Source organism: Corvus moneduloides, chromosome 1 (genome assembly GCF_009650955.1).
Source record: "Corvus moneduloides isolate bCorMon1 chromosome 1, bCorMon1.pri, whole genome shotgun sequence".
NCBI classification, from domain to species: Eukaryota; Metazoa; Chordata; class Aves; order Passeriformes; family Corvidae; genus Corvus; species Corvus moneduloides.
This window is the reverse complement of record NC_045476.1, coordinates 161,138,605-161,154,769: the sequence shown is the minus strand read 5'-3', so window position 1 is coordinate 161,154,769 and position 16,165 is coordinate 161,138,605. Positions and strand designations below refer to the sequence as shown.

The 16,165-nt window shown below is 41.3% G+C and overlaps 1 protein-coding gene across 1 annotated transcript in view; it reads left to right on the top strand.

Moving 5' to 3' along the window:
• Nucleotides 1-16,165, top strand: part of COL22A1 (collagen type XXII alpha 1 chain) — a 227,599-nt gene that overhangs the window by 173,295 nt on the left and 38,139 nt on the right. The window contains exons 38-43 of the mRNA XM_032134095.1: nt 998-1,051; nt 2,757-2,861; nt 3,311-3,355; nt 5,060-5,137; nt 8,575-8,610; nt 9,510-9,563. Coding sequence (XP_031989986.1) covers nt 998-1,051; nt 2,757-2,861; nt 3,311-3,355; nt 5,060-5,137; nt 8,575-8,610; nt 9,510-9,563 — 372 coding nt within the window. The remainder of the gene's footprint in view (nt 1-997; nt 1,052-2,756; nt 2,862-3,310; nt 3,356-5,059; nt 5,138-8,574; nt 8,611-9,509; nt 9,564-16,165) is intronic.

Genomic DNA, 16,165 nt, shown 5'->3' with positions numbered 1-16,165 from the left:
TCACCATAACCGCTAAGCCTTTGGCACCACAGACTGTCTTACCAAGAGCTCTCTCTGTCTCTTGTACCACAGGTCAATCGGCCACCACAACCAGCATTTAGACCTCAGGATATGATGTATTCAGGCACAGTGGTTTAGAACACAGCACTCTTAGAACCAGAGTTTACTACCTGGGCAATCTAAGAAAACCTAAATTACCTTTCTACTAATTGTTAAGATACATTTGGTTTAATTGTATTAATATGATGATTTCATTTCAAACTGAAAGGTGATCTTGAAAATGAAGAACTTTTCAATTTCATATTCCATTAACTTCTATACCAGTAATACCAATATATTACCTATAAAAGCTAATATAGTTGGAAATAATTTTTACTGGTGCAGAAAGGAAAATAATTATCACATCCATTCTGAGGTCAATCCAATCTTAATGGTGCCAAGACATGATTTCACATCTTAAAATGGAGTACCATTCTAAAATGTGTTTTAGTGGGTTAGAAAGTTACAGTATTTAATTTATAGCTCTAAATCATCTATATTTTGACACGGAGTCTTTTGAGACCTGCCAAGACGTTAAAAGGATTGAAAACTGAAATAGAGGAAGAAATGAACATTTTCCAGTGTTGGGAGGCTTTTGGCTTCTCTGATACAGAGGTGGTGATTGGGGGATTGTTGGTAGCATATTAGGAGCTGCTGAGGATTTCAAAAAAATGAAAAAAATAGTTACTGGTAGCATGCACAAATCTGGTACTAGCTCAGTTTCTGCTTTTTCTGTTCAGCTCTTTTTTTATATTGAAAGAGAAATTCCTCCTTTAAGGACCTGTTACACAGCTCTTCTGTGGTGTTCTCTGGATTACAGGTTTTCTGTATTGGGAGATGTAGAGCTGATACTGATCCTTGAGATAAACTGTACTGAACCCACAGGTCTGCCCCTTTGTTTAGGATCCAATACTGCCTACAAAAAAACTTCTAAACTTTAAATTTCTGTTCTCTGCAGGGTATGCCTGGAGGCCCTGGACTCCCAGGAAAGGCAGGAGAAAAGGGGGAAAAGGTGAGTTGATTCTTTGATGGATTTGTTTCTTTTTTTTTTTTTTTTTTTTTTAAGTATTTTAGGTAATAGGAAAAGATGCAGTCTGATCTGGGAAATTATTTCAAAGGTTCATGGATGGTAAAGACACATGGGTTCATAACATCATCTTGTCTGAATTCCTCTATTACATGTGCTGTCAGGTTTTCACCCAGTTGCAACTTTATAATTTACCTAATAAACCACTGAGATATGACTGGATATAGTGAAATCACTGCTACACAATTATGGTCTTCTGCTGTCCGCATTACCAGACAAGAGTGGACATTTGGTGTCTTAAGAAACTCCTATTCATCTCTGTAAATCCAAAGCTGGAAGAAAAATTGGCTTTCTGTCCCGTTTCATGAGCTTTCTAAGGCCAGGGGGTTGGGATTTGGATTCATGTACCCCAGAGTGCTTAGCATGCTGGAGTCCTGATCTTTGCTTGCTGGAGTAGGAATGATTAATCAGAAACATGGCCCCCTGTATCCATGTATTTGGGGCTTAAAAGGCTTAAAAATCCTAGCTCCTTCATTAAAATCTTCTTCCAAATTACTGAGTTCTACCTCAGGGTCCTGTGAGGACCAAGGGCTCTCTCATTCAGTGTTGCAGAAAGAGTGATGCACTTCACTCACAAGAAGGAAGCAACAGTATATTTCATTGATATAAGACACCAAGTTAACAAAGTTCAATGGTAAATGCCACAATGGTTTAACAAGATTCAATGCAAGGTACACTTGATTATTTACTGCATTGAGGACAGGGTCAGACAAAACCGTCAGGGAGATCCTTCCATTGAGTCATGAGGTTCAGAAAGGATCCCTTTGTGTTTTGAACTCCTTCTCAGAGAGGAGTTTAGGTGTGGCTTCATCCAGACTTAGTCCCAAACGTGATCGCTATTTTGTCTAAAGCATTATATGTGCACAACCAATCCTTTATATAACTTAGCTAAGTTATATAAAGTTTCAATTCACTTATTCCCATTCTGTTTGCTGAGTATCTGATGTGATAAGGTGGTAATTTGAGGGGTAACCTTGAGAGGCATCCATGCCAAGGGGAGATCTGGCCATGCAGCCCACTGCAGGCCCTGGGCTGTCCACTGTTTATGGGGTAAGATGGTTGTCTCATATTTTCATACTGACTACAAATGTTCATTTCTCCCAAATTTGTGAAAACATTAACTGTGGTTAGGTGGGCACATTGCCCAAGCCAGCCCTTGCCTGTAGGTTTGTTACCTGCCTCCCCTGAACCCACTGTGAATCAGATGCAGCCATCACAACCAGATGCATTCACTACTACTGCTGCTGGCAGGTGTCAGTTGGGCAGGATCACAGGAAGCAAAGATCACACTGGGATCAGGGCACGTTCCAGCATTTCTCAGCATCACAGCAGGGATAACCAATTTTGACAAGATCAGGTTGGGGTGTGCTCCATGGGGAGAGCACACTGCCACATTTAGCTGGTTCCAAAAACATTCTGAAGTCTCCTTTTACTTTCCTTAATGGAAATTACAAGTGCCTTGAGTTTACTGAAGGAAAAGACATCCCATAAAAGAGGGTTTCCTATGATACCAAAAGAAATCCAGATGAGAAAGGTAGGAAAAAATCCATGTCTTTCAGTCCTAGTGAAAGATCCAAGATGGGGATAGTCTATAGTATTCTAATGAATTCTGATGGATTGTTTTCTATAGGGTGATCCCGGAAAAGAAGGAAAAGTGGGTTTACCTGGGCCACCTGGTGAGCCAGGGCGTGCTGGAGAGCCAGGTTTGCCTGGGAAGGGTAAAGATGGAGAAAGGGTAAGTACTGCTGGCAGGCTTTGTGCTTGGCTTGTTCAATATGAGACAGACAAGCATGACTTCTGCAGGAGAGTGTGGATTTACCTGAATCCATGAAAGGCCTGCCTGTACAAAATGCTCCTGATCCCATCTCTGCATAAAAAAAAATGTCAGAATTGAAGCTGTATTTCTGAAATTTACATTGAAAACAGAGACCTCCACAAGGAGCAGCCATTGTCCCTGTGACTAGTACAAAAATTATTAGGTTGATGGAAGTTCCCTTAAAGCATTTAATTCTTGCCCAATTAGCAGATTGTTTAATTTGGTTGCATGTTATCAATAAAATATTGCCAGGATGGTGTCAGCTCAGGAGGGCGGTGGTGGGATAATTTCTGCCTTGACTGTAGCAAAGTCTGGGCTCTGTTTGGCTGGATGGTGACTGTTTTCTTGTTTTTCTTCTGTCACTTTAGGGGGAAAGAGGACCACCAGGCTTGCCAGGACCCTTTGGACATAAGGTGAGCATGGGCTTCATTGTGGATTGCTCCTCTTAATTGCTTGAACTGGAGAAAAGAACATGGTGCAAACATGGTCTGTTTTCCACTGGAAAAGAGAGTTTGTGGAGCTGTGACTCAAAAATGCACTTCTAGTCTTCTAGGAGGTTCCTTTTTTAATTATGCCAGTATCTCTGTGGATGTAAATACTCAGATATGAATTAGCTGTGTTAATTTTCCACATTTAAAATTCCTTCCAGCACTATAATAATTCAACATAGATGGAGGTCTAAGTGCACAATTCTTCAGGGAAACTGGGACTGGGACCCTTTAATCCACACAACCAGGGAGACACTTCACGGCTCAGGGATGATCTGCTCTCAGGACCACCTGTCAGCCCTCAAGGAGAACCTTTCCCTAGCACTCATTCCCTTCACCTCTCTCCAAGGAGGATGAAAATTATTTTACAGTGGAACCAGGTAGTCCTGGTTTCCCCTCCTGTATTGAGGCAAAGACTACCTAGTTGAAGAGGTTGATGACACTAACTACTTCTGCTGAAGCTAATGTTTATTCCCTTATAAGCACACAGAAAAGAAAGGAATAAAACCGCAAAAATCTTTGATTCTGGGAGGATCTGGATTGTGCTTGAACCCTCAATCAGGCATTTCAGAAATTCTCCTCTTCAAAATGACCCTGTTCTGATCTGGACTGGAATAAGAATCAGATGTTGAAACAGTTTCTGTAAATGATAGAAGCAGGATTATAGCAGTATGAGACTCAATCCATCTACCTCTCATATTTTTGAAATAACCAAACTGCTATGATTTTTTTTTGATGCATTTTGTACAAATGCATTGTAGTCTTCTCTATGTATCTTTGACAGTTCAGAACACAGACCTACACCCACACAGACACACACTAATAGACTGAGAATTAATATAAAAGTCAGAAAAGAAATCTCATTAAGTATTCTATTCAATATCAACAGAAGATGGTAAAAGTCTTAATTGTGTGTGGGAAAATACTATTGAAATTCTTGTATTGAAATTGTCTTTTTGAATAAAGTAACAGATAAGGGATGTGTGGAGTGTTTGAACTAATCAGAATGTGTTTTTTCTCACTGGCCATGCAGTATTATTTCTTTGTAGTATAAGATTAGCTTAAGAAGAAAGCAAGAAAGGGGAAAAATAGGAGTTATTGCAGATTTAAATTTGAGTGGGCAGGATCCACAGGTAACAATTTTTCTATCACACTTCTATATAGCTAGAAATAATGTCATAATAAATAGCATAAATAAGATTCATCATTATAAATCTACTGCCAATGTGAGACCAAATCTTACAACTGCAATGCAATGCATAAAAATCTTATTGATTTTTCCCTATAACTAGAAAACAGATGTTAAATTAAAGTATTACAGCTGAATTCTTTCTTAGCCCTCTGTTTGCAGTGTACATTGAACAGTGTCAAGCTGTCTTCTGTGCTATTCAGGCTTTACTTTGAAAATTCTGTTTTTTAGAAGGGAAGCCTTTCCTTTTCTAGTACAGTGCTAAAGAGAGAGTGGTAAAAGTGTTGACTTATTTTTTACCAAAATAACTTCATACACTTCTGTGAGTAGGCCTATGTTGGTAAAGGAAAGGAGAACAGTAAGATGCAATAAAACTTCCCTAATCCTGTCTTCCCCAGATAAACAATCTAAAAAGCCTTTATCTCCTTCCTTCATTTCAGGGTGAGAGGGGAGCTCCTGGCCTCCCTGGACAGCCAGGAGACAGAGGAGTGCCAGGAATCGGCCTGGCTGGACCCCCTGTAAGTAGCAGGTCCTGCTGCAACCTGTGACAAGGTGGAAAATCAGGCATTGCCACCCGGGGAATGCATTGTCTGTGCTCGGCTGTGCTGAGAGCCTGGGGAACATTTTGCCTTCTGAACATGCAGATTCCAGACGAGTCCAGAGGCTGGCATTTGTGGCTCACGTGTCACATGTCTGTTATGAGGGCTCCTAATTCATTCAGTTTTAGTTGAAACAGAGTGCTAAAAGTGTTGTAGGATTGACTAGTGTCACTGGCTGTCACTCCTGAATTTTTTGCATCATCCTGGCACACTGGCTGTGGATGAATGGAGATCCGTGCTGAGCCAGCAGCTCTGGTCTCCTGAAAAGATACAACCTTGCTGTTGTATAACCCCTGTTGGAAGGGATGAGTGTGGCACACATGCCCACATCAGTGACATAGTGACACTCTGACAGCAAAATGCAAAATCAGACTGCTTAAACTGCTGTGTTCCAATGTTGCGGTGAACCATGACCAACCCCAGGGCCAGCCGGATCAAGTGGCCCAAAAGGTCCATTGGTTTGATGCTTCCACAGCCCAAAAGCCTTGAGCATTCAAAAGGCTGTGAAAAATATATAAATCCGTGCCTTACCATTGGCTGCAGCCCTCCCCTCCCCTTATTTCTCATATTAGGTTGTCTTTCCAGAGAGTTCTATGTTCTTCGGTTGTTAATGGGCCCTTGTTACTCCTCCCCGCCTACCCCTTCTCCCATTTGCTGTAATTCCTTCTCCCCACCTTGGTAACACCCCCTGGCTGATGTTCCATTGGTTATATGGGTGTGTTTTCCATGCCCATATGGTGGGGGTACAAGACCCCCTGCAAGCCATGTTTCTTTGGCTTTCTCTGTGGATTTTTCTCTCCAATAAACCCTCTCCCCTCACGAAGAAGTCCCTCCACTTCTTTCCTGCCTCCTTCGCGCACCTGTGCCATCAATGGGCAAGGCGAACCCGACCCGAAGCTTCTCCTGCCCTCCTGGGCCGCGATCGGTTTCCGTCCTCCCCTCTCGGAGCAGGCAGAAGATTGCCCGGTGCTGGGACAGCGTGCTAGCCGGACGGCACCACGGCATTCCAAGAGGTCCATCCTCCCCATAATTTCCCACAAATACTTGGTTGGTTGGACCTCATCCAGCTCTACCCTCACCTCCTGAGTATCAGCTGGTCACAAGGTGTATTTGGGAGTCTGCTCTGGAAAATTTGGATTTTCCTGTTGCTGGGCTTTGATCACTCCAGAACTTGTCATGTACAACTCCTCTAGAGATGAGAGGGATTTGGGAGTGCTCTGGCTGTAATTCTGCTCAGACACTTCCAGATACGCGCTGAATTTGTTAGTGGAATATGTTTAAGAGGAAGCAAATGCTATTTCTGGCTGTAATTGCTAGAGGACATCTGAGCCCTTGCACTCTTGCAATACCTCGTACATGCCATGATCCTGGACCAATCAGTCAATGTTTGGTAATCAGTGCTCTGTTTAAATATAAATGTCCCAATTAATACAGGAAATTGCCTTGAAATGATAAGTCATATTTCTGGGTAATGGATTGAAAAATCTGACTTTCTGAGGTGTATCTCCACAATATTTGCTTTTACCATGCTGAATTCTATCTGAGTTAAAGCAAACTGGGTCAGTCATGTTTCATACTGTGACTGTATCATGGCTTTCATGGTCCTCACAGGGTTACCAATGACTGCAGGTTTCCTGGGTGTCATTTGTTATGATTTATCTAAGGAACAGTGATGTTCTTGGACTTCTCAATGTTCAGCCATTAATTAAATTAAAATTAAATTAACAAATGAGTATCTGGCTTGTTTGAAAATTGCTAACTAGTGGATTGTCTTTAATTACAGATATTTAGATTCAGTCCAGGGCTAGATGAGTTCATGTGTACATCCTGATGTACACAAGATGACAAAGTTGTTCTTCACTGGGGATTTAGCATCCTCATATCCATAAACACAAATGAGTAAGAACTTGACTCCAAATGCAGACATCTCTTGTCTCACACCAGAAGATTGTTTTTTTCTTTGTCTTCATTATTTGCCCACTGTCAGGATGTGTAGCCACCTACATACCACACTATTCTCAAATTATATGTTTTATTTATTTATTTTGCTTTACTAAATGCTTTAAAAAAAAACCAAAAAAACCCAAAAAAACCCAACCAAACCAAAAAAAACCCAACCAAACCAAGATTATGGTGGTTTTTTCTACTGTAGATTCATCATAACTTCAGCTCCAGTGCAAAGACTGGAATTTGAAAAAAAACTTTGTATAACCTTGAATCTAGCAGACTGTCACAAAGACTGAATCCCATAGTAAAAAAAAAAACAGAATGAAATCAGTGGAGCTGCTTCAGTGCATATTACACACTGAATTAAAGGTGTCAGCCTCTACCCTTTTTAGCGATGTGACAAAATTGTGTTTATAATACTTCAGCTTCAGAGCTGAGAGCCAACAACTCTTTTTAATTGGAATTCTCACCCTGTTTCCTCCTGTGCCCTTAACCTCTCTCAGGCTTTGCTCCCTGCACAAAAAGTATATATAGATGAGGATTTTTTTTTACCTTATCTGTTGAAGTATTGAGTTACAATTTACATAACCCTTAGCCATAAACTTGAGCATTAACAGAGTGTTATTCCCAACAGGGCAGGAGACAGCTTGGAGAATGGGGTGAATTCACATGTTTATGCTGAAGTTACCCAATGAGTGCATACACAGTATAAGTAGAAAGGTTTCAATCTTGCCGTGCCTTTCCTTGTTGATATTAATTAAATTATGCATTTAGCCATTTCTTTAGCACAGTACTAGGGTGTCTTTCATGGAGGATGGTATGAGGATTAGTGAGTTACTATTCCTGAAATAGAAAGCAAAAGGAGAGGAGTTACAGTGGTAGTCAATTTATTCAAGTCTTGTTTAGGGTGTGTTTAGAATACCAGATCAATTCACCCATGCTGGATATGGTACTGCATTACTTCTGTGGTGTTCCTATAGAAGTGGGTACCTTCCAGTGACTCACTCTACTCAGCTGCACATTTTTAAGTTGCATCCCCAAACAAACAGCATGCACAAGCCCACTGGACCCCCTGCTTTGACCTAAATTAAAGAGCACAGAAGTTCTGTGGGATGTTTTTTCTTGTGTAAGAGGTAGCTGAATATAGTGTTCTTCAGAGCCTGGGAGGCTTGTCCTGTCTCAGCCCAAGAGATGTGTGGGTGCTGTGGTTCTGTGTTTGCAGACCCAGCCAGGAGCGAGGCTGAGCATGGATTGTCCACGGGCACAGGCAGTGCACACACACCCACACTCATGAGTGTAGGACACAGTACAGTGCAGAGAATAATGCCTGAATGCAGGACCCACCCTGGTCAGCCAAAGGGGGATGGGAATTTTAAGTGTTTTGATTACTGTGTCTTTTCTGTTTGCAGGGCCCTGAGGGACCCCCAGGAGACAAAGGGTCACTGGTACAGTATGTCTTTCTAGCTATACCCGCATTCTTTGGGGAGGGGACAGCCACACTGAATGTGTTTCTACCAGTGATTTCATGAGGGCATGTGTAACTGGATTGGTTTTGCTCAAGGAATGGTCACAGAGGGGCTGACCCTCCAAAGGGAACTTCTCTTGTGTATTACCAGGTACTTGTCTGCAATATTGAGTTGTGAAAAAGAGTTAAGAGTCTTGGCCTGGTGGCAACTTTTCTTTAGTAGTAGTCCTACAAGAGAAATGAGTTACTTGTTTCTCCCTTCATTCAAAAAATTATTTCAAGGCACATAATTCAAGGCACACTGCTTATAGCCAAGGCCTCAAAGGTTTAAAATAAACCATTTTAAAACATTGTTCTTACTTAAATCTTACAGATTTCAGTATTCATCAGACACACTTTAGTCCCTCAACATTCAGTTTTTCAAGGATGCAATCCATTGGTGTGGAACAAACAACTGTGTATCATGGTTTCAGTAGGCACTGGCATGAATTTCCAGCTCAACAGCCAGTCCTAGCCAGTGTGATAGCCTGGAACTGAGGAGATGGACCTTCTTTTCTCTTGTGCTCTCCTGTGCTCAGTCATGTTTTCTCCCTGTTCAAAAACCTGCCTCCTATAAAGAGTCATTATTACCTCTGCAATCAATGTATGGGAAGCTTGACTTTAGTGATGCACATGAAGTCCCTTGAGGCACAGAAATGACTGATACCAGGATAGTGCAATGTGAGCTGTAATTTTTTTTCTTAAACTCTCTCGTAGTTGTGTAGGTGCTGGTTAATTTTTCCACCAATAACTATTAAGTTAAGAATTTCTTCTCTTCAGCTAAGAAGCACTTCATAAATACTACTCATGTTACTGGGTTTGTCTATTCTTTCTCACCAGGGTCCCCGTGGTGTACCTGGTATCCCTGGACCACAAGGGCCTCCTGGCCAGGATGTAAGTAAAATAAACGTGAAGTGCTCAAGAAATTTGCTTGGATCTAATTTCCTTGAAAATTTGTGCTGATAATCAACTGTAGTCACTGATTGTTACTACGATTGTCCAAGGGAAATGATTTGCGGAAGTGGAGCTCTTACAACTTAGGATGTCAAAGGGGAAAATAGTTGGAATAAGGAGGATTGCTTCAAGGAAAGTAGTGGGCTTCACCACTGAGACATTTAAAAATGACACTGGAAAAGGGACTTGGCAGCATACACCAGGGAAAGATCTCACATTGGAAAAGGATGGTAATTAGGCTGTCTAGGAACTTCTTAGAATCCACTGAGATAAGTAGCCTGTAGTATTTTTGTTAAAACAGGGCCACAGCTGTTAAGAAGTTCTTTATGAGTTCATTTTGCTGCTGCTATTGTGCATGTTTGAGGACATTTTAACCTCTTGGTATATTGTCCTCCTGCTGTCTCAGTGAGTGAGTCATGGAACTGAGGAATAGAGAGGAACGTGGCAGACTCCCAGCTGGAAAGCTGGCCCCTCTTTCTGCCTGGTTCTGCTTCAGTGCTGCATGAGAAAGAGGACAATTTTTTTTCCTCTGTGATGTGGAAACCAGTCCTCTGAAGGAGGCTCTGAAGGTTTTGAAGGGCTTGATCTTCGGATTTGTGCCTGTTGAGGGAAGACTGTGGGGAGAGGGAAGTGACCTTCTGTAACTCTCCTTCTCAGTGCTACTCCATGATGCTGATATGTCTGAAATGGGTACCAGTTTTCACCAACTCCACTGCAAGGAATTTCCAACCCTAGTGTGGCTTTATTGACATCCATCAGGTGGCCTAAAGGGGGTACTCTCCTGTGGGAAGAAGGTCTAGTTTTCTTCCCAGAGAGGCTGTGGATGCCCCATCCTTGGAAGTGTTCAAGGCCAGGTTGGATGGGGCTCAGAGCAACGTGATTTAGTGGAAGGTGTCCCTGCCCATGGCATGGGTTTGGAACTGGATGATCTTTAAGGTCCCTTCCAACCCAAACCCTTTTAAAATACTATGATGCTGTACTTTGTCACAAGACAAATGATTGTGCCAGGGTATTCTTCCACAGCCCATGTTGAAATGGTCCTTTGCCTCCATCACCCTGTGTCCCTGAGCAGCCAGAGATTTGGGATTGATTGTGTCCTGCTGCCTGTCCTTAGAACTTGTCACCTTGCCTCAGATGTTTGAGATTTTTAATCAAGAAGTTTTGAACACGAGATAGGATAGATGGGTTTATTGGAGCTGTACTGTGCAAGGGAAGTGCCAGAGGCATCCTTTGGAGTCTCTTTCTGGCTCTGCTCAGATCAGTGTTGACTGGTCAGCTCTTGGAGATGCAGCTCTAAGGTCTTTACATTTTTCTTTTCCCTGCAGAGATTTAATCCAAACACAACCATTCTTTGGGCTACTTATAAAGCGCATTCTCTATTACACTTACTGCTTTAATTGCATTCAGTATGTCGTTTAGGACCTTTCTGTATTATTTGATCACCTGTTAAACCATTCTACCTGTGCTTCAGGAGGTATAAATGGAGGTACAGGGCACATTCCAACATTTCATGGTGCATCAGCAGAGATAACCTATTTTGACAAGATCATGCATTTGCAGTTTTCTGATCTCTTCTTTATTTATCTCCTGATCTATCTTTATTTAACTAGCACAAGGAATTTTTTGTTCTGCTTCTGCACTCTTGTATGTGTGCAGTGTTCTTGTAACCTCTGAAACATGTCCATTTTTGTACTCTGCTGTGTTCACATAGAATATCATTGGATAGGAGAACTCCAATTTGAATTGCTAATAGGAATTTGCCGTGCAACTCCTAAGCCATGCAGTGTCAATTGCTTGAATGACTTGCCTCAGTGTCTTGTACTTTGCTGTGGCCTTTGCAGATGTATCCCATGTTTCTTTCTGAGACAGAAAATTCTTTTAAATCACATTTGCATACATTAAGTTATCTCTGAATTATTTTTTCCAGTTGCAAACTCACCAGATGCATGTGGAAGTGCCTGCTATAAGTTGCGTTCTCTGATAAAGCAAATCAGATTTACAACTGCATTTGGGGAGGTGGAAGAGTCAATACTTCTTTTGCAATAGTTTTGGCTAGAATTCTCTCCCATAGGTGATTAAATTGGGTTTTTTATATTATAGATTTTTTCTTGTCCCCTAAAAGCATGTGTCGTACTTTTTGGGGATAGCCCAAGGTCACATTTTGAAATATCTGTTGGCTACTCAATCTAATATCAAGAGTTCTCAGGACAGTGACTTGTTTTATCAAAATTTAGGTTTTGAAAATACTTGCCTAGGTTTACAGTACAATTGTGCTGGTTTGGCCTTGTTCTGTTCCTCTTAACAAAAGCCTTTCTGTTTGTTTGTCCTCTAGAGTTCATTATGTCCATAAACCCCTACAAATTCTCTTATTTTGGGACAAAGCTAGGACATGCTTTCTTCTTTTATATAAGTTATTTTCTTGTCAGTAAATTTGCATTTTTTTTCTGATTAACTAAAGCTCCAGTTCTTAAAGCCTGAAAATCACTTTTTTCTAGGTCTTTTTTTTTCAATAATATGACTAATTTTTTCCATAACAGAACTACTATGTATTGTGCTTATTTTAAGGACCTCAGTCACTTAAAGAAATTACTTTCTCTTGCTTTGGGAAAAAACAAAATCCAAATCACATTTTAATCTGGCAGTATTCCTGTATCAAGCATTAAAATAGTGTAGTCTTAAGTGCCTTCTGTCAGAGAAGTTGGCCAATCTCCTAGTCTAAGAATTATAAAAAATTATTTCTACATGTTAAATGATGTTATATGCAGTGCTGTCTCCTCCAGCCGCTGCAGATGAGGTCTCTCAGCTTGGTAGGTGCAAGTTTAGATTAGGTATTAGGAAGAAATTCTTTACTGTGCATGTAGTGAGGCACTGGAGCAGAATGCCCGGAGAAGCTTTGGTTGCTCCATCCCTGGAAGTGTTCATGGCCTGGCTGGACAAGGCTTGGAGCAACCTGGTCCAGTGGAAGGTGTCCCTGCCCATGACAGGGGGTTGGAATGAAATGATCTTTAAGGTCCCTTCCAAGCCAAACCATCCCATGATTCTATGAAAAGGTTTATAAGAAGATGTAAGGCAACAGGACAAACCATGGTGAGCAGGTGCAGGGCTCAGCCAAACAAATGCACCAGCCAGCTCCGTGTTGACCAGCCCCTTTTATACCCTTTTCTGTTTTACCCCCCTGTTTGTTACTCTCTCTTCCCCTGCACAGCCCCTCATGCATCTCCCCAGCTCCGTCAGTCCCTCAGCCCTCCCAGTTCACAGTCCCCCAGTTTAGAATCTTATCACTTGCAAGGTCCAGATTGATCTCCCAGGAAGTGCAGTCTGTGGTTTCCTGATAGCCCATCAGTCACTGCGAGTGACAAGATTTGCCTCTGCTTAGGTCAGTGTCTTGGCAAATTTAGTTTCTAATTTCCTCCTTTCCCCTTAATTTCCCAGTTGACAAGGTCCTGGATGAGGTAACCTTGCTGGAATAAGCCTCCTCATATTTCCACATGCCTTCATCAATTAGTGTGAATGTCCAGGTTTGCTTCCCATCACTGCCGTCCTTTTTTGTTGGTCAGGTTTGTGTCCTTGACGTTCTAATTGATGACTTTTTCCTTATCTTCCCTAGTTGAATTCAAAAAGGTCCTTGACCAGATACTCCCAAAGGAGCAGACACTCTCTGGCCAGCTGCATATTTGGGAATCATCTGTTCTCCCTGACTGTCTGATGGGAGATAAAATGTTTCTGTTCAACACACCTATTTAGTGTCCTTAGATTAGGAAACAACCTGAATGAGACATTCCCTTAGTCCGCTATTAGCAGTGAGGGCACCTGTTTAATAGGCTCTTTCTGTATTTTGATAATGATAATTTTAATTAACATAAACATTGAATTAATCACTTTTTAATTAGGTTAATTATTTATGGTAACTAAGTTCCAGCATTACTGGGAAGTTAATCTTCCTGCGCTTGCTTTCATAATTGCAAACCCTTTGTGGATGCATACATTACTGCCACTGGATTCGAAAAGCAGAGTTTGCTGTTCTGGGGTTGATTTTCCCATGCAGTTAAGAGAGTTCCAAGGAGCCTTTGTGTTTGTTTTAGGGTACTTACACCCCAAACCAGAGTACACTTATTAACCCTTCTATTGTTTCTTTATTCCTGTGACTTATAACTGATTTAAGACATTGCATTTCAAGTTTAATTTTCCATCTTGTAATAGAACTATCACACCATATGCCTGTGTCACTTATGCACTTCCCGTGTACACTTATGTTTCTTTACAGACTTTCTTTATCTTTGAGTATTTTCACATGCACCACTTACCTGAGCATCATTTTACCTATCACAGGATTTTGCCTATTAAATGCACCAGCATTTAACTTCTTCTTGGTTACAGAATCACAGAATATTCTGAGTTGGAATGAACCCACAAGGCTCATCAAGTCCAAGTCTGAAGTGAATGGCCATGAGGGGATCAAACCCACAACCGTGGTGTTACTAGCACCATTTGCCAACCAACTAAGCTAAATACTGTTTTTCAGCATTATCAGCAGCACACTTTCCATCAGTTCCCATTTGCATACCATTCCTGTGTGTCAAGATTTTGCAGACTGATGCTCTGGATACTGTGCATCACACCTTCTCATGGCTGACATCTTTTCCCTTTACTGGTGTGCTGTACCACTCATTGGATATTCTACTTTGTGCCAGCCACTCTTGGCTGCAAGCTCCTGAAAGTCTTCAAACTTTATGAGCTTTCCAACACTGGTTGTTATTTGAGACTGTGCATTTTCCCACGTCATGTTAGGGTCATTTCTTTTCAGTGCCATGCAGTTTTTTGGTCAGTCTAATTTTCTTTTTTCTGAATTTTCTGGCTTTCTTTTTTCCAGTTCAGTCCCCTATTAGCTTGTCAGATGCAGATTTAGCTTCCATGTCTTCATTCTAGCAGTTTCATTCTGCTCTGAGAAATCTGAAGCTGCATCAGGGGAGGTTTAGGTTAGATATTATGGGATGGTTCTTCATCCAGATAGTGGCCAGACGCTGCAACAGGATCCCCAAGCAAGCAGTCACAACACCAAGACTGACATAATTCAAGGAGCGTTTGGACAATGCTCTCAGGCACATGATGTGATTCTTGGGATTGTCCTGTGCAAGACCAGGAGCTAGACTTGATTTTTGTGGTCCCTTACAACCCACGATATTTTGTGATTCTATATTTGCAGCTTGTCCCTTTTTGTCAGCCTTTTCTGACTCCAGGCCTCTACAGACCATCAATATTTCCTCTACTTTTGACTTTGCTTCTGTTGACCTGTTCTCTGATAATGTACCATGCTGAAGTGCCATCACCCTGCATCTGGTTTGTTCATTTTGGCTCACAGAAGCATTCTTCAAAAGGCATTCTCCATTTGCAGTCTTGTACTTCTCAATTGTTTGACTTCTCCTGGGGATTCAGTGTTTTTTCAGGTTTATCAGCCATGGCACAGAGCTTAATCTCTTTTCCTGTCTCATTTCCAACCTGTTAGAAATATGACCAGCTCCACATCATATAGCATGCAAGAAAACAGGTCCATCCCTTTTTGTCTCAAGGCAGACTGATACCACTGGGTATGGTATCTGTGCTTAATCCTTTCCAAGGACTTCCATTTTATTAACTCTCTTCTTGCATGTCTTTTCACATAACTAAGAAGTCTTTTCCTATATTCTTTTTTTAAAAGATCTTTAAATACTCAAATTACACTGCTAGTGCCATGTTCATATTTCAGATCCCAAAGCAGAAGGCTGTCAGTAAGCCCTATGGCATGTATTTATAGCTATGCTACAGTCAGCATGAAAGACATTTCTGAACTGTCTTTTCTGTGTTGCTTTCTGATCCAGAATTATTATCATGGCTCAAGTTTTTTCTTTGCATCACACTTTTTAAAGCAAGTTCTGTGTGAGTCTTCCTGAACAAAGTAGGTCTGGGAATATAAGATCTATGTAATTGTTATTTAGCCATCCCTCTTCCCACTTGCAGAAGTGGCTGAGAACCACAGTGGAGAGGATGCCAAAAGCATGTCCTGACAATTAGCATCTGTGAAAGGGAAGGGACTTCGGGAACAATGCACAATCCTCTGGATTCACCTTGATGTTCTGTGGAAGAAGCAAAGCTATAAATGACTAAAATGTTTACTTATATTTACTCAGTTCCCTAGAATGACATTTGTGGAGAATTGTGAGCTAACCCTTGAGACATTATCTTCTCTTTGTTCTCACCTGCAGAAGTTTTAGCTCCTTAGCAAAAAAGGACTTCAGTTCCACTTTAGGTCCACTTTAGTTTAATTTTCATCTCTTAGAAAGTCAAGGTAGCTGAAGGACTGTTGCTCACCCAGAAGTGTTTAATGTGGACATAGAAAAAGATAATGTATTTTCCCATTTTTTCTCTCCTCTAGCAAGACATACAGAATTTAAGTAGTAAGTGAGACTCAAGGGTGAAATTCAAGTTTACCCTATAGCTGTAACAGTGGTGTATCATGACACAGCACACTTCAGTCATTAATCCCCACATCCCCATCTGGCTGTTTG